The sequence below is a fragment of the Bicyclus anynana genome, chromosome 27, assembly GCF_947172395.1.
Source record: "Bicyclus anynana chromosome 27, ilBicAnyn1.1, whole genome shotgun sequence".
In the NCBI taxonomy this organism is placed as follows: domain Eukaryota; kingdom Metazoa; phylum Arthropoda; class Insecta; order Lepidoptera; family Nymphalidae; genus Bicyclus; species Bicyclus anynana.
Genome location: NC_069109.1, coordinates 1,135,465 through 1,160,050, shown reverse-complemented (window position 1 = coordinate 1,160,050; position 24,586 = coordinate 1,135,465). Strand labels below are relative to the sequence as shown.

At 38.7% G+C, this 24,586-nt stretch overlaps 3 protein-coding genes across 8 annotated transcripts in view; 2 read left to right on the top strand and 1 right to left on the bottom strand.

Annotated features, from left to right (window-relative positions):
- Positions 1-24,586, top strand: part of LOC112049567 (lysosomal alpha-mannosidase) — a 59,068-nt gene that overhangs the window by 1,470 nt on the left and 33,012 nt on the right. For 2 of the 4 annotated variants that reach the window (XM_052890279.1, XM_052890280.1), the window contains exons 3-4: positions 86-178; positions 423-566. In XM_052890279.1, the coding sequence (XP_052746239.1) occupies positions 86-178; positions 423-566 (237 nt within the window). Of the gene's footprint in view, positions 1-85; positions 179-422; positions 567-1,652; positions 2,118-2,516; positions 3,257-3,573; positions 3,636-3,800; positions 7,669-24,150; positions 24,310-24,586 lie in introns of those variants that run through there. The other 2 variants (XM_052890282.1, XM_052890281.1) reach the window with 2 other exon arrangements.
- Positions 14,473-22,793, top strand: LOC112054056 (zinc finger protein 84-like). Of its 3 annotated transcripts, none has more exons than XM_052890288.1 (8): positions 14,473-15,437; positions 16,172-16,346; positions 16,489-16,581; positions 16,835-16,969; positions 17,347-17,811; positions 18,201-18,364; positions 19,443-19,504; positions 19,670-22,793. In XM_052890288.1, exons 1-8 carry the CDS (start codon positions 15,358-15,360, stop codon positions 21,118-21,120), a joined length of 2,625 nt encoding a protein of 874 aa, XP_052746248.1. In that variant the 5' UTR covers positions 14,473-15,357; the 3' UTR covers positions 21,121-22,793. The 3 variants fall into 3 exon arrangements, with proteins under 3 accessions (XP_052746248.1, XP_052746249.1, XP_052746247.1); XM_052890289.1 differs by having other exon boundaries at positions 14,474-15,437; positions 16,826-16,969; positions 18,201-18,268; XM_052890287.1 differs by having other exon boundaries at positions 14,474-15,437; positions 16,826-16,969.
- On the bottom strand, positions 22,784-23,860 carry LOC128199688 (uncharacterized). Its single transcript, XM_052890298.1, has one exon. The coding sequence runs from the start codon at positions 23,717-23,719 to the stop codon at positions 22,799-22,801; it is 921 nt and encodes a 306-aa protein (XP_052746258.1). The 5' UTR covers positions 23,720-23,860; the 3' UTR covers positions 22,784-22,798.

Below are 24,586 nucleotides of genomic sequence, written 5' to 3'. Positions count from 1 at the left end.
AATTTAGATCAAGGAAGGGCTAAAGCAATATAGCATTACTCACATGCAATCAGTCATGTAGAAGTAACTGTTGGTATATTTACAGATGTGCATGATATGCCTGGACTCTGACAGCAAGCTGTCTCTAATGAGTAAACACAAGTTGGAGGAGGCATATGAACAGCTGACTGGACTGTCTGTGAGTTGACAACTTCATTGGGCATTTGACTGAATTTTATTGTTATTATTTAAAGTATGTTAATATTAGATCAATTAGTAGAAGTAACTGTATCTGCGATGACTGCTTTCAGAGATGCAGAGACATATTTGAGTGCTGCTGATTGCTTAAAAAATTAGCCACAGTAATTTTTATCCAATCTAATTTTATAACCTTAGTTTCACAGTAATTTGGATTTTTTTTTTCAAACCCCTATTGTGTGCAGTTGTTTCAGTTGTGTCGTCGAGGAAACCTGAAGCAAACGCTCTGTGTGATGTGCGCTCAGAGATTGATCAACTTCAGCAGATTTAGAGACTTGAGCTTGAGAGCCCATTCACTGCTGACGGACTCAGTTGAACTACATGCATCAGTGAGTACTTCATCATAATCAGTGTCACCTATGTTAGTGATATGCCTCCCTCTTTATAGGGGAGGGGATAGCTTCCCACCTCCGGGTTGAGATTGTTCACTGAGCTCAGTAGGTATTCCATGAGCTGAGTCAGGATTCGAACACAGGAGCTTGTGATCTAAAGCCACATAGGCTAACCACTGACCGACGGGACCATAGTGAGTACTTAGTATTAACTATTTCATTCATATTTAAACCAGTACGTCTAGCATGCAACTAACAACATAAATGTTAAGAGAATTTTTCAGTAGTTGTTTGGTTGCATGTTAGGTATTTGTTTGCGCTAGATGGCGTTAGACGTTTCTACGGCGCCCAAATTTAGAATGAACGTTAGACTGGCGTGTGAACGAACGGTGGAGGGGCGCGGGAACGAACGACCGGCGCGTCGCTCGCGACTGTTGTTGACCGCGAGTTTGATTCCGACGTTTTGAGAGGGAGCCCGCGTTCCTCGTTCCGGGCTTTTTTGAGCACATAACTTAGCTTAATTCGAACTTGGTTGTGCATTTGTTGAGCGATTTGATTATAATTCTGTGTCCGGTGAGCGCGTGATCGCGTAGTGTGCTTATTTGCGCATTTATCTAGTGATTGACTTGTAATTTGTGTCCGATGTATTGACCCCTTGTAATCGGCATGGAACTCGTGATATTGTGGCGTAATTGTTGCCGTGGCTTGGAGTGTTTGGGGTTGGCTGACCGGTGAGTGATCCACAATACGCTGATACTCTCACCAACTACCAACACGATACACATAACCTAGACTACGTGGATCACTGGACGTAGCAGCGGGGAGCCAGCGGCGTTTGTGCCCACGAGAGCTTCGCCGATTGTCAAGGTCAGTCTAGATTAACCGATCGCAATAATATATTAATTTAAAGGCCAACTAGGGCGCGGTGCAACGCCGACTCCTAGTGGAAAACGGACGCCCATCGTGGGCGCTGATGGGCTCGTCTGCGTTTGAGGGGCGCCGTTTCGGCCACGACAGTATTATTATGTCTTGTTACTTTACTTGCTGATTTGATTGTTTGGTGTAACATTGACCTTGTTTCAGAATACTATACAACACAAAGAATTGATGAACTGCACAAGTGCACATCTGAAGTGCAATTTGACACAAACAACATTAGGAGCTAACCATTGTGACTTGTACATAGATCACACTGATGGAGAGGAATCTGTAGTGGGAGATGTTGCAACAGTTGTGGTGAAGAATGAAAACAGTTCTGACTCCATGTCGAGTGCTGATAACTTGGAATTGGCACAAGAAGATGACAATCACATAGACAATTCCAACAATGAGTGTGCATCTGATGATGAATACTCTGACATGAGCATAGAGTTGGAGTCTAGGCTACTGGATGAAGCTATAAGTCAAGCTCTTCGTAGGAAAGCAGACCATGTGGCCGCAACACAGAGTTCCATAAAGAGTGAAAGTGATATCTTCCAATGTGAATTTTGTTTTGAGGACTTTGTGCAAGAACTTGCATACAAGGAACATATGAGCAAGCATCTCCAGGTGACTACTCCACGAAGGTGCATCCTCCTCCTCTGCATATCTATCATACAGTAGGGTACTTGACTCGTCATGTACCTTGCTTGCAATGAATAGATATGCGTAGGAACAAAAAATAAAGTTTGAAAATCATAACCCGACTACTTATAAAACTTTATTTTTTATTGCTTTGTGCTTTACTGGAATCCTGTTAAATATAAAGATAACTTTTGGTGTGAATATTGAAAAACCATGGTTTTCAATAAAAAAAACTAGTAAACTAAACTTGATTACTTTTGACATTATTGAAGTCTCAAGAAAATACAATATACTTATTAACATTTTAGGACATTTAAAACAAAAACAAATAGCCTATTGGCTCTATAGATAGACAGACATGTGAATGAGTTTTGTGTTTTGCAGAGTGCTGCCAGCGGTGCTGCTCGTGCAGCTGTGAGCCGCAGCTGTGACTCACTCGTGCTGCAGAACAAGTCAGTATACAACGACACTGCATGTGCTGCATCACAAGTGTGCGAGCCTCGTGCAGCTGTGAGCCGCAGCTGTGACTCACTCGTGCTGCAGAACAAGTCAGTATACAACGACACTGCATGTGCTGCATCACAAGTGTGCGAGCCTCGTGCAGCTGTGAGCCGCAGCTGTGACTCACTCGTGCTGCAGAACAAGTCAGTATACAACGACACTGCATGTGCTGCATTACAAGTGTGCGAGCCTCGTGCAGCTGTGAGCCGCAGCTGTGACTCACTCGTGCTGCAGAACAAGTCAGTATACAACGACACTGCATGTGCTGCATCACAAGTGTGCGAGCCTCGTGCAGCTGTGAGCCGCAGCTGTGACTCACTCGTGCTGCAGAACAAGTCAGTATACAACGACACTGCATGTGCTGCATCACAAGTGTGCGAGCCTCGTGCAGCTGTGAGCCGCAGCTGTGACTCACTCGTGCTGCAGAACAAGTCAGTATACAACGACACTGCATGTGCTGCATCACAAGTGTGCGAGCCTCGTGCAGCTGTGAGCCGCAGCTGTGACTCACTCGTGCTGCAGAACAAGTCAGTATACAACGACACTGCATGTGCTGCATCACAAGTGTGCGAGCCTCGTGCAGCTGTGAGCCGCAGCTGTGACTCACTCGTGCTGCAGAACAAGTCAGTATACAACGACACTGGATGTGCTGCATCACAAGTGTGCGAGCCTCGTGCAGCTGTGAGCCGCAGCTGTGACTCACTCGTGCTGCAGAACAAGTCAGTATACAACGACACTGCATGTGCTGCATCACAAGTGTGGCTCTGTTTATAGGCGACGGTGTTCCACTCACCATCAGGTGGGGCAACTGCCTCGGCCATTCATTTAGTTACTTAAAGTATAAACTGACACATCGGCCAATCGTTCAGACCCGTGGGTTATTGTGGCTGAACTTGCGTTGAGTGCTAGCAAACTCACATTCTACTGCTATGTTTCACAGAACAGGAAGTCTGAGGCTGAATGATGACCCTCCCCCGTCTGCAGACTGCGCTCAGGCTTTAGGTAAGTGACGAGCAGGGCAGGACAATAGTCCAACGGCCGGGGATCGAACCCTGCACCTCTGGCCCTGTAAAGTCGCGGGAGTGACGTTCAGGCGCACAGATAGTAGCAGTAGAGCTGTCGCAAAGGTTTGTCGGAGTCAATTATAAGAAGAATGTGTTGTTTCAGTGGCTCCACTGTCCGCGAGACTTGCGGCAAACAACGATAACAAAGTGCAGGCAACTGAAGAAGCAGGTGCGATCCAGAAAAGCGAACAAATCCTTGAAACTAACATTGACGAACTGGACAAGCGATCATCTCAGAGCGGCACCAAACCGTACACAGATATAAATAGATTCACAAATTGTGTAGTCCAGTTATACGACATATTCAAGAAACCCAAACAAGCTGTACTAGATGAGAAACCACGCGTGAGAATCCACACTGCTGCCAAGCCTTACTCTTGTCAGATATTGAACTATAAATGTGCACCAACAAGTCGAATATTGAAACACAAGATGACCCACACTGGGGAAAAGGCATTTTCTTGTGAGATATGCAATTACAAATGTGCGCATAAAAGTATTTTGTTACGGCATACTAAAACCCACACTGGGGAAAAGCCATTTTCTTGTGAGATATGCAACTACAAATGTGCGCATAAAAGTAAGTTATTACAGCATATTAAAACCCACACTGGGGAAAAGCCATTTTCTTGTGAGATATGCAACTACAAATGTGCGCATAAAAGTAAGTTATTACAGCATATTAAAACCCACACTGGGGAAAAGCCATTTTCTTGTGAGATATGCAATTACAAATGTGCCCAAAAATCGTATTTATTTTACCATATTAAAACCCACACTGGGGAAAAACCATTTTCTTGTGAGATATGCAATTATAAATGTGCACAAAAAAGTAATTTATCACAGCATATTAAAACCCACACTGGGGAAAAGGCATTTTCTTGTGAGATATGCAATTACAAATGTGCGCATAAAAGTATTTTGTTACGGCATACTAAAACCCACACTGGGGAAAAGCCATTTTCTTGTGAGATATGCAATTACAAATGTGCCCAAAAATCGTATTTATTTTACCATATTAAAACCCACACTGGGGAAAAGCCATTTTCTTGTGAGATATGCAATTATAAATGTGCACAAAAAAGTCATTTATCACAGCATATTAAAACCCACACTGGGGAAAAGCCATTTTCTTGTGATATATGTAATTACAAATGTGCTCGAAAAAGTGATTTATTACGACATATTAAAACCCACACTGGGGAAAAGCCATTTTCTTGTGAGATATGCAATTACAAATGTGCGCATAAAAGTATTTTGTTACGGCATATTAAAATCCACACTGGGGAATGGCCATTTTCTTGTGAGATATGCAATTATAAATGTGCACGAAAAAGTCATTTATCACAGCATATTAAAACCCACACTGGGGAAAAGCCATTTTCTTGTGAGATATGCAATTATAAATGTGCACAAAAAAGTCATTTATCACAGCATATTAAAACCCACACTGGGGAAAAGCCATTTTCTTGTGAGATATGCAATTACAAATGTGCACGAAAAAATAACTTATTTCAGCATATTAAAACCCACACTGGGGAAAAGCCATTTTCTTGTGAGATATGCAACTACCAGTGTGTGCAAAAAAGTCATTTATTACGGCATATTAAAATCCACACTGGGGAAAAGTCATTTTCCTGTGAAGTATGCAATTACAAATGTGCACAAAAAAGTAAGTTATTAGTGCATATTTGTATTGGCGGGGTTTCGACGGAACACCACAAAACGGTCAGGGGCCCATAGCTAACCTAAGGGTCCCGTCGAAACAAAGATCTACAGCGGCTTGCGTTACACAGCGCAAAGAATATTTGCTATAGGTTAATTTTACACAATGCGTACGACTTACCCGATCTAAGCGCCAGTTGCCCGGCGACTTGCCTTCCCAGGAGGCAAGCTAGGAGGCGTATTTATCTATACTTCTATACTAATATTATAAAGAGGTAAAGTTTGTAAGTTTGTAAGTTTGTCACATTTTTTAAATGGGGTAATCTTCGGAACTACTGGTCCGATTTTAAAAATTCTTTCACCAGTAGAATGCTACATTATCGGGGAGTGCTATAGGCTATATTTTATATTGGTATCATATATATTAGCCGAGTTATCACAGTTTTTGTCATAGAGGTCGGACCGAAAATCCTCTTAGGCAGACTTATTCGCATGCGCTGCCTTAACCATTGTGTAAAATTGAAATTAATGTATGGAGGCTTTATGTATCTTTAAAAGTTCTACAAAAAAGTCCGCGACACCATATACCTATCTTCTATACATTAGCAGATATAGTACCTTTTGTGTTTTAAAAATTATTAATTTTATATACTTAGGTTTGCGTCATTATTTATGCTACTTAACTTAAATCCTTATCAAAATAAATTATTTAATAATCACAAGGATGTTATGGAGATAAGATTTGCCCTTTATAGTATGTTAATTAGTTAAATAGTTTCGGAGATAATACAAAATTTCTAAAAGGCGGAATGCCGCTTATGTTTAAGCGCCAACCGCCAAATTAAGTTGAACCTTCCTCTATAGGTTTCTACGTATTTTATAGGGATCAGCATTTTTGGTTATTAAACTCTATGTAGGCGTTTTATCCATTTACCAATAGATGGCGTTGAGCAAAAACACCATATTTTTGTACGGCGCTAGGGAGATTTATGCCGACTACATGATGATCGAAATTGATTGTTCATACATTGGTGGTGGTGGTGAAAAATTTACTTAGATTGTGGCAAGTCGATGTTAATTGTTAATGATTATGATCTACTTCTAGGCACGTAGCCACGTACCACGTACTACGTAGGTAGTTAAAGTTAGCTAGGTACTGTTTGTCTGACTCTGTCTATTTACGTATTTGCTTTTTAGATTTAGAAATAGAGATTAGAGACATACTTTAAGTTTTAATTTATAGTTTAGATACGTCGTACTTTCTTTGTTTGGTTCAGGACCAGGTTCAGGTAATCAGGTTTAAATTCAAATAAATAATTTGTAATTTTATTTTATTCGTTTCGTTTCGACTTTCGACTTTCGTCATACGTATTTCGTGTAATTAGTTATTATTTCGTTTTATGGTATTATTTCGATTGTTGTGTATATAAATTAATTAAAACTTAGTAAGTGTAATTATAGTGTTTTGTGTTAACTTAATTTTGTAAAAGATATACATACGTAGTCTATACTAATATTATAAAGAGGTAAAGTTTGTAAGTTTGTCACATTTTTTAAATGGGGTAATCTTCGGAACTACTGGTCCAATTTTAAAAATTCTTTCACCAGTAGAATGCTACATTATCGGGGAGTGCTATAGGTTATATTTTATATTGGTATGATATATATTAGCCGAGTTATCACAGTTTTTGTCATACAGGTCGGACTGAAAATCCTCTTATACAGACTTATTCGCATGCGCTGCCTTAACTATTGTGTAAAATTGAAATTAATATATGGAGACTTTATGTATTTTTAAAAGTTCTACAAAAAAGTCCGCGACACCATATATCTATCTTCTATATATTAGCTGATATATAGAAGAAAAAAGGCCTTTTGTGTTTTAAAAATTATTAATTTTATATACTTAGGTTTACGTCATTATTTATACAACTAAACTTTAATCCTTATTAAAATAAATTATTTAATAATCACAAGGGTATTATGGAGATAAGATTTGCCCTTTACAGTATGTTAATTACTTAAATAGTTTCGGAGATAATACAAAATTTCTAAAAGACGCAGAAATTCCACTATATGACGCCCGGCGCTTTCATTTACGTAGTTCCCGTTCCCGTGTGAATATGGGGATCAAACATAGCCTTGGACACTCGCAAATAACGTAGCTTTCTATTGGTAAAACAATTTTCCAAATCGGTCCAGTAGATCCAGAGATTACCTCCTACAACCACACGAACTTTACCTCTTTATATTATTAGCATAGAAGTCTCTATTTCTCTTGGTCATACCACCACTCTCGAAGGACTGGACCGATTTTGCTAAGGGTAGGAGTAAGATAGAGAAGTTACAGGGTAGGTTAGGGTACGGGTAGGGAAGCGTAGGGGTAGTGTAGGGGTAGGGTAGGTTTAGGGCCGGGTTTAGGGTAGTGGTAGGGTCGGGGTAGAGGTAGGGTAGTGGTAGGGTAGAGGTACGGGTAGGATAGGGAAGTGGCAGGGTAGGGGTAGGATAGGCGTGAGATAGGGGTACGGGTGGGATAGGGGTAGGAAAGGGATAGGGTACGGGGAGGGTACGGGTAGGATTGGGGTAGGGTATAGGTAAGGTAGGGGTAGGGTAGGGGTAGGGTTGGGGCAGTGGTAGGGTTGGGGTAGTGATAGGGTAGGGGTAGGGTAGGTTAGGTTAGGTTAGGGGGTAGTAGTAAAATTGACATCGAATTTTACGCAGACGAAGTCGCGGGCGTCCGCTAGTGTAGGTATAAAGTGGTGTGAGTTTTGTGTATAAATGTGTCCCCCTAGGTCACCGAAACACTTATTTGAACACAGTCCTTTGTAGACCGACAACAATGCGACAGCAAAAACACGTCGCAGTTATCAAATAATAATAATAATAATAATAATAATCTTCTTGCATGTGGAGAGGGGTCAGGTCACTCACACGGTCGGGATCAATCCTGACCTGCTTAACATCAAGACCCTTTCTGAAACTGAATCTTACCGGTATCTGGGCATGTCACAATCTATAGGGGTGCAAGAGGCGGACATGAAACAGTCAGTTTGCGAGGGTTTTTATCGGCGTCGGACAAAGATCTGTAAAAGTTATTTGTCGGGCGCCAATAAGATTCGAGCTTATAACGGCTGGGTCATGCCTGTTCTCATGTACACCTTTGGCGTGCTCAGATGGACTCAGACCGAATTAGTCGTCCTGGATAGAAGGGTCCGCACGACTATGACTCTCTATCGTATGCATCACCCAAAATCGTCTGTCATGAGATTGTATGTCCCCCGAAAGTGTGGTGGTCGAGGCCTACTTAGCGCCAAGACCATGCACAATCGGGAGATATGCAACCTCAGGACCTACTTCGAGACGAAAAGAGAGTCCCCGATGCATACAGAAGTCATAGCATGTGATAAAGGATTCACCCCGCTATCCTTGGCCAACAGCGAATGGCAAAAACCAGTGGTACAGAGCATCTCTGACCGGGAGACCGTATGGAAGGGGAAGGAGCTGCACGGACGCTTTTTTAAGGCTCTTCATGAGCCCCATGTCAGTAAAAAAGCGTCCGTGCAGTGGCTGCGCTTCGGTGACCTCTTTGGGGAAACCGAAGGGTTTGTCTTTGCGATACAAGACCAGGTGGTAAAGACGCGGAACTACCGAAAGTACATTCTGAAGGATGGCACTCACGACATCTGTCGAGCCTGTCGCCATCCCGGCGAGTCACTCAGACATGTCCTTTCGGGTTGTTCAGCTCTTGCCAACACTGAGTATCTGCACAGACACAACCAAGCAGCCAAAATCCTTCACCAAGAGCTTGCTCTGACGTACGGTCTCCTGGACCAGAGGTTGCCTTATTACAAGTACACACCGGTGCCAGTGCTTGAACGCGACGGAGTCCGGCTCTATTGGGACCGGTCCATTATCACGGACAGGACTATTCTTGCGAATAAGCCTGACATCGTGGTGTTGGACCGGGCACAGTCGCGGGTGTTTTTAGTGGACATCACAATTCCATATGACGAGAACCTTGTGAGAGCTGAGACAGAGAAAAAACGTAAATATCTAGATCTGGCTCACGAGGTTACCGCCATGTGGCATGTGGAGTCCACTGAAATCATCCCCATCGTTATATCTGCCAACGGTTTGATCCCAGTCAGCCTCGCTCACCATCTGAGGCGGCTGGGGTTCCGTGGCAGTTCGCTCGCAGGCAAGATGCAAAAAGCGGTCTTGCTGGACTCGGCTAGGATAGTCCGCCGGTTTCTCCACCTGTCGCCCTGACCCCCGGCCGTTTGGTCTCCCTGCCGGGGTGAATCCTCCGCCCGGTGCATATACGTATTTATGTAATGTATATTTAAGTTTATTTATTTTGCGTATTTAAGTAAGTTTATTTATTTTCCCTTTGGCTTTTTATATATATTTATTTTGTACTGGGCGTGAGAGTTTAATTCATTTGAATAATAATAATAAAGCCTTTTATTTCTACATCAATTTACATTTCAAACGTTTGTTAATAAGTTTAAATTATAATTATATCTATATATTTATTCTAATGTTAGTATGGTTAGTTATCGTCTTGTGATGTGGATCCCGTTCGGGTGAAGGCCTCCTCTTTCTTCTTCCAGTAATCTCTATCTTTTGCGAGAGACATCCAGAGATTAGACCATTACCCTCTTTCCAAAAAGTTATCACATAAAGCAGTCAAAATAAATTGGAACCCGGTTCGTTCCCGAGCACAAAGTCGCGACAAGACCACACGGCGTAGATTTGACCCGCACAACCCCTCCAAAACGCGCGCGTTTCCGTCATATGCCGACGTCCAAAACAACCGAACAAAGTGAGCGTAGTTGCAATCGACCGCCTCGTGTCAATACCGAGTGACGTTCCACTCCCGCGCCGGTCCGCGGCGGCAAGTCGCTCTTCCGTTCGGTCGTCGACTCATTCGCAACATAGCGCCATTCAATCAGCGACGGCTGGCGTGAACAATATTAGAACCCACAATAGCAAATGTAATAAATAATGAGCCATGTGTAAGTGAAATGTGCAGGTCTACACAAAAAGAAGGCTCTGAGTTGGTAGTAGTAAAGTAAAGTAACAAAGCGATAAAGCTGCTCCCTATACATATTGTAAACTTTCTAGTTAACATTTTCAATGTCCTCCTGGCAACTGCTTCTTCCCCAATGCGTGGAAGGAACACACTCTCACAAGTATCCACAAGTGGCAAACCCCGCGATCTCCCTTCTTACATGTTTATAAATATGTTGTTGCAATTTAATTTCCTAATACAAATATGTTATGTACTTGATGTTGTCCTGAGCCTAAGGATGGCTGGTAGTTATCGTTACAATGCGATAAGGCCGCCTTTTGTAAAGATTTTCCATGTATTTCTGTTTTATTTGCCTTTAAATTTTTGTAGAGTGCAAAACATAAATAAAGATCTAAAAATTTAAATGAAAAAATAACAGACATAATATACCTACTTAAATTTATATACATATTTATTTATGTTGCATTTATATCTCAGTTTACAATCATCTATTTATTTAAATCTATACTAATAACTAGCGGACGCCCGATACTTCGTCCGCGTAAATTTCGATGTCAACTTTACTACTACCCCTGGCCTACCCTACCCCCACTCGACCCCTACCCTACCCCCACTCGACCCCTACCCTACCCCTAATCTACTTCTACCTTACCTACTAACCTAACCTAACCTTACCCCCATCCTACCTAAGGACTGATTTGGAAAATTGTTTTACCAATAGAAAGCTACGTTATTTGCGAGTGTTATAGGCTATGTTTGATCCCCATATTCACACGGGAACAGGAACTACGTAAATGAAAGCGCGGGGCGTCATATAGCGGATTTTCTGCGTCTTTTAGAAATTTTGTATTATCTCCGAAACTATTTAACTAATTAACATACTGTAAAGGGCAAATCTTATCTCCATAATATCCTTGTGATTATTAAATAATTTATTTTAATAAGGATTTTAGTTTAGTTTGTTTAGTTGTATAAATAATGACGTAAACCTAAGTATATAAAATTAATAATTTTTAAAACACAAAAGGTACTATATCTGCTAATATATAGAAGATAGATATATGGTGTCGCGGACTTTTTTGTAGAACTTTTAAAGATACATAAAGCCTCCATACATTAATTTCAATTTTACACAATGGTTAAGGCAGCGCATGCGAATAAGTCTGTTTAAGAGGATTTTCAGTTCGAGTATGTATGACAAAAACTGTGTTAACTCGGCTAATATATATGATACCTATATAAAATATAGCTTATAGCACTCCCCGATAATGTAGCATTCTACTGGTGAAAGAATTTTTGAAATCTGACCAGTAGTTCCGAAGATTACCCCATTTAAAGAATGTTACAAACTTACAAACTTTACCTCTTTATAATATTAGTATAGATATGAAGAGGTAAAGTATGTGAGGTTGAGGTTGAGGTTGATTTTGAAAAAAAAATAACTTTTGCTACTTTAGAATACCGTCGTTTGGTGAACTACGCGATGTCATCATACAACTGTTTCTAATGTTTAACTTACCTATTTATTATTATAAAGATGTACTGACTACTTGTTGATATAATCAGGAAATATATGTTTTCAATTCAAAAATTTGTGTCTTTCATTTAGTCTCCTTAATTTATTTTTACTGAAATTATAACATCGTGAGGAAATTTGCATACATATCTGAGAATGAATAATGTTACTAGGTATGCCAAATCACTTGAAATGTTTTCTCAGTAAAGCCTGTACGTATACATACACACTAGTTTTTGTTGTAGTCAAAATTACCTAATAGTTTTGATTTTATAGGCATTCAAAGTTTCGAAAAAATGAGCATGAGGTTCAGTAGTCAACAAAGAACACTTATAGTTTCGCCATGTCCGTCTGTCCGTCCGCAGTTTAGCTCAGACTATTACCACTAGAAAGCAAGCTGTTATTTTGCATAATTGTGTACCTAAGTACATTAAAAATGTAGACAAGTCGTAAAATAAAATCTGTAAATTTTTCACGCTACAGCTCCCCTATGTAAAGTGGAGATCAATATTTAGAAGTAAAAACTTCTTTAGCGTCGATGTGCACTTTTTTGGAATGAGTTAATAAGCCTGCGCTAAGCCGTTGACGGACGGACGGACATGGCGAAACTGTATGGGTTTCTTGCGAACTACGGAACCCTAAAAGCTGGCATCTGTCATGTGCTCAACAATCAACAATATGTCTACCAGTGCTACCAACTCTACAAAATATTTAACCCTAAAGTTTGTGTCAAAAACTCCTAAAATCGCCTTAATTATTGAGTTGTCCCCCTAAAAAATATTAATTCATAATAATTTAGAAATAATATGCTGTAATATTAATATGTTTCAAAAGTCTATATTTAATACAGACAAAATATTACGTCTATATATGAAAATTCAGATTTTTTAAAATCATACATGTTGACAATAAATAAATTTAACAATTTTTTTTATTCGATGAAAATTGCTGCCAGTTGCCTCACAGTGGTTGTAGAATAACGTATTAGATGTCGTTATAAGTCGCTAGGTCAAGAAAGAAATATTAAAATTATCATCAATTTAAAAATATTAATGAGTCAAAAAATCCCTTAAAAAAATCCCATTTCACTTATTTGCCCCCTAAATCTAAGGGGGGAAACCCCTAAGTTGGGAACCCTCATGTCAATTGTCAAATGTATCCTCAATTCCTCAATTCTCAGTCTCCTTCAGTCTCACATTCCTTTTCCTCAAAATCTATACATACGAATAAGACAAAATCGATACATACTTTCTCAGAATACAGTGTTTCTGTATTCTGAGCATACTTTCTAGTCTATAGTGATCTGTGATACATACGACGTATAGGGTCATTGTGGCTACAGTGGGTCATGTGGGAACACTTGGTCGGCAATATATTGGTGAAAAAGAGACGGTCTATAGTTGCGTCTCTTTCACATTATATTCGCGCTCCAACATGAATCACGCCAAGCTTGCCAGTGGATCGCTAGGAAGCGTTTTAAACGGTACAGGAATTAGTTTGTGTTTTGTGACTGCAAAAGTAGAAAAAATACGTAAGTTTTAATTTTTATTTCTTCCATAGTTATAAATGTCAGAAGTTAGTTAAAGTTTTTATGTTTTAAGTACTTATTAAGGTCTCATTTGATAGTAAATTGAGCTAGCTTTCTCAGTGAAGTATTCTGTTATTGCGTCGTTAAATTAAAATGGCGTGGGTGGTACACAGTGAGTCGTTTCCAAAGTGGGCACAGTAAGTCGACCCACTGTGGACCTATTGAAATAATCTATATTCTATACTAATATTTTAAAGTGGAAAGATTTGTATTTTCGTAGGTAACAAATAAACTCACAAACTACTAGACCGATTTGAAAAATTCTTTCAATAGAAAGCTACATTATCAGGGAGTAAAATAGGCTTTATATTATCACTTTTTTCCTATGGGAATTAGAACTGCGAGGTTCTTCTATTTCTATATAATATTGGGATCGATGACTTAACGTGCTCTCCAGGGCAAAGGACGTAACACCACCAACTTAACATCTACATATTGTAAGTTTATTTTACAGAATGCCAAAGAAACGCCTGTTATGTAGGAAAATAGGTAATCATACCGAAGAAGATATGAAAAAAGCTCTTCAAGATGTCAAATCAGGGAAAAAATACTTGCTGTTGCTAGAGAACAGAAAATTCCATTTTCGACGTTACAACATTATGCAGCCAAAGTTAAAGCATCACAAGTCCACAACCACAAGTCCTGAAAATGTGAGACTTGTACCAGAGTTAACAGAGTTTTCACGGATGAGCAAGAACATGCATTAAAGGAGTATTATCAAAATTGCGCTCTTATGTTCTCAAATCGATATCCGTTAGTTGGTATTTGGAAAGGTTTTTATTTAATTTTATGTTTTGCTGATAATAATGTTATTATAAAAATCTCAATTGTGATTTATAGGTTAGGTAAAAAACGAAAGTGCTTTTAAATTGTTAAGTGGCTAAAGTAAAAAGTGTAGAAGCTAAGAATCATTTGTTTTGTTTAAAATTTATAATGTGGTTTTATGTTGGTTATTTTTGAATGAATGAATATTATTATTATATTTGTTTATAAAGAAGAAGAACTTCATTTACTTTGACATTTTACATATGAAGACTTTTGGTTGACTAGTTAAGAATACTACATTTAAAAAAATCTGTTTGTCATAATATTAAAGGATTAATAATATGTTAAACAAAGTCTAAATACAGTTTTTATACATAGATAAAAAATATTACCTTTTATTTTAGGTTAAACACCCAACTGACCCACTGTGACCTGAAAACTGACTCACTGTATACACTATATAGGACACAGTGGATCAAAAGCCATTTTTTAAAAAAATATATATTTTTCAAAAACTATTAAGTATAATACATATATTTGTATACCGAAACGCAGCCAATTAGTCTACCTTTCTTCCACTAAAGTTTGACATCGATAGCTTTTATGGTTTTTGAGATATATGACTCGGAAAAAAGGGTGACCCACTGTTCCCACAATCACCCTACATTTAATATAATTAAATGGGTGTTTATTTTATGTTTAAAATAAATATTTTTGAGGTTAAAGTTAATTTAAAATAAAACATCTCTAATGTAATATATATTTAGTTTTTACATATTAGGACTGTTAATGTTAAATAAACCGTACAAATCACATATCAAAAAAACAAAAAGTCGAAAATTGTCACCGAGTCTAAAAAAGTCAAAGGAGTCCTATTGTTGATGCACTACGTGAAGTGAACTGTGAAGTGTTGCATGAGTTCTGTGGTAGACGAAGAGTTTCCCTACTGGTGGTAAATTTATTAATATTAACTGCCCCTAAGTGTCCCCCGAGTCGTTTATGTGGTGTAGTAGAGCTGACTGCAGTGAGCGCTAAAAGCAGAGCAGTACCTATCAGTTGAGGACTATTGTATTCGTGACGACGCACCAATAATGCGGTGCTGCGTGCCTTTCTGCGAAAATACTTTCGACAATATGTCAACATCTGAGAGAACAGGAATCACCTTTCATGGGTGAGTAGAATTATTTATCTCATGTATTTCAGCCACAGCCGCCAATCTCATAGACAATATTACAACTCTTTGTCAACCAGTCTTATTCTAACTATCAAAATCTACAAGCTACCGTAAAGACTACCTAGTGCTATAACTATGACCTACACACAAGGGCCAACATAATGACCAAGTGTAGAAAAGTTCCAGCAAAGAAGAAGAACTATGACCTTGTCTCACACACTGTGTACTGAGTGTCTGAGCTTTATTGGTTCCTTTTCTTGATTCCAGTTAGTATAATATCATATTGAAAGCCATGTGTGCTAAAGTTTTACTATCAATTTTGATTACCTAAACCTAAATCAATTGAAGACAAGCATCAAATTCAAAATTCATTTATTTCAAGTGTAAAAGGCTTAGTTTACATGATACACTTATAAAACATCAAGTTTGAGTATTTGTAAAGACTACCTACGATATGGTTCTATTGAGAAGAGCCAGCAGTAAACTCTGCTCTTTCAAAAAAATCATTCATTGTTATAGTTTATACTTACTTGTTAAAGTTATTAAGTACAAGTTCTTTCACACTTACTCCCTGTGTGAAGAGAACCTGTTCCAATGGCCCCCAAGCATCTTTGTCATAAAGGAATTCATCCATTGTGTAGTTACCTTGACTTAGTGTTTTTAACATATTGCTTCAACTATACATAAACATATAGTTCATAGGTATGGATACCATGAATGTTGATTTCCAGATTACCCAGTGAAGGCAATCTCCGTACTGCTTGGCTCAGAGCCCTCAGCACACAAGACCATCACCTGCCCGACCCTGCTGTGGTCTGCTCCCAGCACTTCCTAGATGATGACTTTTATACAACAGAGAGTTGTGTGCGGCAGATTCACTCTAATGCAGTTCCTTCGATAGTGCAGGTCTGTTTATTATGTTTTTATTTGTGAACATTGCATGTAAGTACATTATATGTTGATAATTTAGATCAAGGAAGGGCTAAAGCAATATATCATTACTCACATGCAATCAGTCCTGTAGAAGTAACTGTTGGTATATTTACAGATGTGCATGATATGCCTGGACTCTGACAGCAAGCTGTCTCTAATGAGTAAACACAAGTTGGAGGAGGCATATGAACAGCTGACTGGACTGTCTGTGAGTTGACAACTTCATTGGGCATTTGACTGAATTTTATTGTTAATATTTAAAGTATGTTAATATTAGATCAATTAGTAGAAGTAACTGTATCTGCGATGACTGCTTTCAGAGATGCAGAGACATATTTGAGTGCTGCTGATTGCTTAAAAAATTAGCCACAGTAATTTTTATCCAATCTAATTTTATAACCTTAGTTTCACAGTAATTTGGATTTTTTTTTTCAAACACCTATTGTGTGCAGTTGTTTCAGTTGTGTCGTCGAGGAAACCTAAAGCAAACGCTCTGTGTGATGTGTGCTCAGAGATTGATCAACTTCAGCAGATTTAGAGACTTGAGCTTGAGAGCCCATTCACTGCTGACGGACTCAGTTGAACAACGTGCATCAGTGAGTACTTCATCATAATCAGTGTCACCTATGTTAGTGATATGCCTCCCTCTTTATAGGGGAGGGGATAGCTTCCCACCTCCGGGTTGAGATTGTTCACTGAGCTCAGTAGGTATTCCATGAGCTGAGTCAGGATTCCAACACAGGAGCTTGTGATCCAAAGCCACATAGGCTAACCACTGACCGATGGGACAGTAGTAAGCACTTAGTATTAACTATTTCATTTATATTTAAACTAGTACTCCTAGCATGCAACGAAACGACATATTCATTAAGAGAAATAGACAATAGTTGTTTGGTTGCATGTTAGGTATTATTATGTCTTGTTACTTTACTTGCTGATTTGATTGTTTGGTGTAACATTGACCTTGTTTCAGAATACTATACAACACAAAGAATTGATGAACTGCACAAGTGCACATCTGAAGTGTAATTTGACACAAACAACATTAGGAGCTAACCATTGTGACTTGTACATAGATCACACTGATGGAGAGGAATCTGTAGTGGGAGATGTTGCAACAGTTGTGGTGAAGAATGAAAACAGTTCCGACTCCATGTCGAGTGCTGATAACTTGGAATTGGCACAAGAAGATGACAATCACATAGACAATTCCAACAATGAGTGTGCATCTGATGATGAATACTCTGACATGAGCATAGAGTTGGAGTCTAGGCTACTGGATGAAGCTATAAGTCAAGCTCTTCGTAGGAAAGCAGACCATGTGGCCGCAACACAGAGTTCCATAAAGAGTGAAAGTGATATCTTCCAATGTGAATTTTGTTTTGAGGACTTTGTGCAAGAACTTGCATACAAGGAACATAAGAGCAAGCATCTCCAGGTGACTACTCCACGGAGGTGCATCCTCCTCCTCTGCATATCTATCATACAGTAGGGTACTTGACTCGTCATGTACCTTGCTTGCAATGAATAGATATGCGTAGGAACAAAAAATAAAGTTTGAAAATCATAACCCGACTACTTATAAAACTTTATATATATTTTTTATTGCTTTGTGCTTTACTGGAATCCTGTTAAATATAAAGATAACTTTTGGTGTGAATATTGAAAAACCATGGTTTTCAATAAAAAAAACTAGTAAACTAAACTTGATTACTTTTGACATTATTGAAGTCTCAAGAAAATACAATATACTTATTAACATTTTAGGACATTTAAAACAAAAACAAATAGATAGACAGACATGTGAATGAGTTTTGTGTTTTGCAGAGTGCTGCCAGCGGTGCTGCTCGTGCAGCTGTGAGCCGCAGCTGTGACTCACTCGTGCTGCAGGACAAGTCAGTATACAACGACACTGCATGTGCTGCATCACAAGTGTGCGAGCCTCGTGCAGCTGTGAGCTGCAGCTGTGACTCACTCGTGCTGCAGAACAAGTCAGTATACAACGACACTGCATGTGCTGCATCACAAGTGTGCGAGCCTCGTGCAGCTGCAGCTGTGACTCACTCGTGCTGCAGAACAAGTCAGTATACAACGACACTGCATGTGCTGCATCACAAGTGTGCGAGCCTCGTGCAGCTGTGAGCCGCAGCTGTGACTCACTCGTGCTGCAGAACAAGTCAGTATACAACGACACTGCATGTGCTGCATCACAAGTGTGCGAGCCTCGTGCAGCTGTGAGCCGCAGCTGTGACTCACTCGTGCTGCAGAACAAGTCAGTATACAACGACACTGCATGTGCTGCATCACAAGTGTGCGAGCCTCGTGCAGCTGTGAGCCGCAGCTGTGACTCACTCGTGCTGCAGAACAAGTCAGTATACAACGACACTGCCTGTGCTGCATCACAAGTGTGCGAGCCTCGTGCAGCTGTGAGCCGCAGCTGTGACTCACTCTTGCTGCAGAACAAGTCAGTATACAACGACACTGCATGTGCTGCATCACAAGTGTGCGAGCCTCGTGCAGCTGTGAGCCGCAGCTGTGACTCACTCGTGCTGCAGAACAAGTCAGTATACAACGACACTGCATGTGCTGCATCACAAGTGTGCGAGCCTCGTGCAGCTGTGAGCCGCAGCTGTGACTCACTCGTGCTGCAGAACAAGTCAGTATACAACGACACTGCATGTGCTGCATCACAAGTGTGCGAGCCTCGTGCAGCTGTGAGCCGCAGCTGTGACTCACTCGTGCTGCAGAACAAGTCAGTATACAACGACACTGCATGTGCTGCATCACAAGTGTGCGAGCCTCGTGCAGCTGTGAGCCGCAGCTGTGACTCACTCGTGCTGCAGAACAAGTCAGTATACAACGACACTGCATGTGCTGCATCACAAGTGTAGCTCTGTTTATAGGCGACGGTGTTCCACTCACCATCAGGTGGGGCAACTGCCTCGGCCATTCATTTAGTAACTTAAAGTATAAACTGACACATCAGCCAATCGTTCAGACCCGTGGGTTATTGTGGCTGAACTTGCGTTGAGTGCTAGCAAACTCACATTCTACTGCTATGTTTCACAGAACAGGAAGTCTGAGGCTGAATGATGACCCTCCCCCGTCTGCAGACTGCGCTCAGGCTTTAGGTAAGTGACGAGCAGGGCAGGACAATAGTCCAACGGCCGGGGATCGAACCCTGCACCTCTGGCCCTGTAAAGTCGCGGGAGTGACGTTCAGGCGCACAGATAGTAGCAGTAGAGCTGTCGCAAAGGTTTGTCGGAGTCAATTATAAGAAGAATGTGTTGTTTCAGTGGCTCCACTGTCCGCGAGACTTGCGGCAAACAACGATAACAAAGTGCAGGCAACTGAAGAAGCAGGTGCGATCCAGAAAAGCGAACAAATCCTTGAAACTAACATTGACGAACTGGACAAGCGATCATCTCAGAGCGGCACCAAACCGTACACAGATATAAATAGATTCACAAATTGTGTAGTCCAGTTATACGACATATTCAAGAAACCCAAACAAGCTGTACTAGATGAGAAACCACGCGTGAGAATCCACACTGCTGCCAAGCCTTACTCTTGTCAGATATTGAACTATAAATGTGCACCAACAAGTCGAAAATTGAAACACAAGATGACCCACCGTGGGGAAAAGCCATTTTCTTGTGAGATATGCAATTACAAATGTGCTCGAAAATGGGTTTTATTACAGCATATTAAAACCCACACTGGGGAAAAGGCATTTTCTTGTGAGATATGCAAATACAAATGTGCGCGAAAAAGTTACTTATTACAGCATATTAAAACCCACACTGGTGAAAAGCCATACTCTTGTGATATATGCAATTACAAATTTGCGCAACAAAATAACTTATTACAGCATATTAAAACCCACACTGGGGAAAAGCCATTTTTCTGTGATATATGCAATTACAAATGTGCTCGAAAATGGGTTTTATTACAGCATATTAAAACCCACACTGGGGAAAAGGCATTTTCTTGTGAGATATGCAATTACAAATGTGCGCGAAATTCTCAATTACTACAGCATATGACAAATCACACTGGTGAAAAGCCATTTTTTTGTGAGATATGCAATTACAAATGTGCTCAAAAAAGTCATTTATTACGGCATATTAAAACCCATACTGGTGAAAAGCCATTTTTTTGTGAGATATGCAATTACAAATGTGCTCAAAAAAGTCATTTATTACGGCATATTAAAACCCACACTGGGGAAAAGCCATTTTCTTGTGAGATATGCAATTATAAATGTGCTCGAAAAAGTCATTTATTACGGCATATTAAAACCCACACTGGGGAAAAGCCATTTTCCTGTGAGATATGCAATTATAAATGTGTGCAAAAAAGTCATTTATTACGGCATATTAAAACCCACACTGGGGAAAAGCCATTTTCCTGCGAGATATGCAATTATAAATGTGTGCAAAAAAATCATTTATCACAGCATATTAAAACCCACACTGGTGAAAAACCATTTTCTTGTGAGAAATGTAATTTTAAATGTGCTCGAAAAAGTCATTTATTACGGCATATTAAAACCCACACTGGGGAAAAGCCATTTTCTTGTGAGATATGCAATTATAAATGTGAGCAAAAAAGTCATTTATCACAGCATATTAAAACCCACACTGGTGAAAAACCATTTTCTTGTGAGAAATGTAATTTTAAATTTGCGCGAAAAAGTGAGTTTTTACTGCATATAGGAACCCACGATAACAATTGTAAGAAATAACAGTCACATGTGCGTGAGATGTGCATGTCGGCGTACTCGGCAACAAGAACAAAGCTAAGCTCCATACACCTGCCATATTAATACATATTAACATGGATTAATATTTCAACCTCAATTCTCTTCAAAGTAAATCATATCCACTGAGACGAATATCTTAGCATTCCATGGATTCACCGTGCAGGTGCCGGGTCCATCGCGTGGTTGAGAGAAAAACTTCAAGCAGAGTCCCGGACTTGTAACTAGAGGATGTAGGGTTAAGGAATTCGTTGACGATCGATCAACACTCCCTGTTCTCTGCTCGTGTTGTTCTCCCTGCCGCCAAATTTGGTAAGATCCTATTAGAGCAGCTTTGGACACTCGTTCTAATATAGAACTAGCTGCACCTCTAGAGAGGCCTAAGTCTTTAAGCAAGTTATTGAGAGATTTTGCTGGTAGGTAATCCTCTCGCACCTACTTCTACGAGTATGTATAGCCATTTTTTTTTACTTTACCAAAAAGAAAATTTTGGTTATAATTTTTATAAAAAAATAATATAATATATTACTTATTAAAAATATCTTTATAATAATTTTCTTTTTAAAATTGTACCTTTTGTGTTATAATAAATATTATCTTTAATAATAAAGCATTGGTATCTTTATACATGTTTATAAATATGCTTCTGCTGTTTAGTTTCTTAACATAATTATGTTGGTTAACCTTAACTAAGGTTGCCTGTAACAGATCTCTACTATGCGATAAGGCCGCCTTTTTGTAAAGATTTTTCGATGTTTTATTTGTATTTCAAATTTTGTGGTTTACATTAAAAATATTAATTTGATATCAACTAAAAATATAAATTAAAAAATCATGATATACTTAGCTTACATTTATATCTCAGTTCAAAAGCATCTTTATGTAAAAGATGTCCCGTAATTAATGGATAAAAGGCAAACGGTAGATACACTAATTCGTTTGTTATCAACCCATATTCGGCTCACTGCTGAGCTGGAGTCTCCTATCAGAATGAGAAAGGTTAGGCCAATACTCCACCACGCTGACCCAATGCGGATTGGCAGACTTCACACACGCAGAGAATTAAGAAAATTCTCTGGTATGCAGGTTTCCTCACGATGTTTTCCTTCACCGTTTGAGACACGTGATATTTAATTTGTTAAAATGCACACAACTGAAAAGTTGGGAGGTGCATGCTCCGGACTGTATTCAAACCCGGAAACTCCGGAATTGGAGGCAGAGTTCATATCCACTGGGCTACAATACAACAATATCCAATGATAGCTATCCTAGTTCGCAATCAATACAATAATTATCTTAGATTGCAAGTTTCAATATTTTAGTAGGAATGTACAGGATTAAAATTATTGTTACAATTTCTTAATTTTTTGTAGAAGAGAAAGATTTTGGGTGAAATTTGCCACCCCCTAGAATCTGCCGCCCCAGGCTCCAGCCTACTGGTAAAATCACCACTGGTTTTTATGGTTTTCCTGGCAATTATTCGGATTTTTCTCACCTTTTAAACCTTCCCTATACCTCCATGAAAATTTCAAAACCAAGATAAGATAAATCCTGAGATAAATCCGTTCAGCTGTTCTCAAGCAGCAAGACTAACAAACAACAATTAATTTTTATATATATAGAAGAATGTGGAAAAATTAATAAACAATGTAAAACAATTAGTTTATTTCATTTCATTCAATATATTCAAACAGGGCCTCCTAAACGCTGACCTATGGGACTCAACTATATTTTCAATTTCTGAAATATTTGTTCTATAGTCTCTATGTGACTGTAAAAAATCTAGTAAGAAACGACCATAATTTTTGTCTGTCACACAACTATCTGATATTTCAACCAACTTGGACAAAATATAATTTTGAAGTTCACTATTTTTTTCACCAAGTTTGTATACAGTGTGTATAGTAATTAAATGATATACAAAAACTTCTTTAGGTATATCTGTATGGCTTAGTATTACTAAAAATTCTGTTTGTTCAGCAATATTTAACATAGATATAAAATCATTTAATATTGTGTCTGGTAAATCTGTATCTTTTATGATGGTTGCCAGAAAATATTTAAAACATACAAAATTTTTCTTCGCCTCTATAAGTAAATGCATAGACAATCTAGTAGGTTCTCTTTTCAAAAATTCAGGAAAGAAAATTGTATAAAATTTCTCTATGAATAGCGGATTGATATTTTCAGTTTGATATACGTGTTTGCATAGTTTTTCTATGGAAATTAGCGGCAATTTCTGTGCTAGAAATACGTATAAATTTGTATTTTCCATACACTTTTCTACTATGTAGTCAAAATGTGATATAGGGTCTAATTCTGAAACTTCGCGCCAAAAATCTTCCACTTGCTTAATGTTTTCAGTGTGATTGGTTAAAATATCTTCGACATCCATATTGTTTGCAGTGTGATTGGTTACAATATCATCTTTGTTTGGATAGCCTGAAAGTTCTTCGTTTTTGTTCAAAGGATCAGATTTGCTTCCAAATTTTTTAATCCATCTATTGTTAGTATCAAAGGTTGATGCTTCTATACATTGCCTGAGCAGTGATTGTGAAGTCTCTGAAAATTGCCATAGAGTCATGATTATCTTAGTAAATAAGCAGCACCAAATTTCGGAATTCTCTTGAAATCAAAATTCCGATCAGAATTGTAAAATCAAGTCAACAGTCAAAACTCGAAACTCAAAATTCGAATGTCAAAAAATAAAATCAAAATAATATTATGAAACCAAAAGCAAAACGGCACAGTCCATAAAAAATCAAACTTTTTGAATTAAAAACGATTTAGAGGTTCTAGGTTCTAGCCTTTCGACATTTCGACGTACACACAATATGATACACATCTTCATTTGTGGTCTGTGCTTTCGACATTTGGTAGGTACCACCACAGACCACAAATGAAGGGTACCACAAACGGCTAAAAAGATAACTTCTAAGATTGTCAAATTATTCGTATTTGTCAATGTCATTTCTAGTTGTTTCATTTGACGTTTGTGGTTGTTTGTCAGTTGCAATTGTCAGAAACTTCAAATTTCAAAACATTTTTCTTTTCATTCATCAATCATTCGTAAATTGTTGTTCGTCTAGTGTTGTATTGTCGTCTTGAAGAAATAATTTATTTGAAGTTTTTAAATCAAAAATAAAATAATCCATGTAGTGTGAATAAATACCGGTGAGTGCAAAATATCCTCAAATATATAACAATTATTTTCCATAACGAACACTTACTATTTATATTAAATTAAGTAGTTAGTAATTAACAGGAAAAAATAAATTAAAAATTAATTCATGGTATTGTACTCCTTGCTTAAATAAATAGATAGGTGCTTAATTTGCATTAGGACTAAATTACTTAATGACTATAATAAGTTTATGTTTAGACCTATCCTACTAATATTTTAAACGCGAAAGTTTGTATGGATGTTTGGATGTTTGTTACTCTATAACGC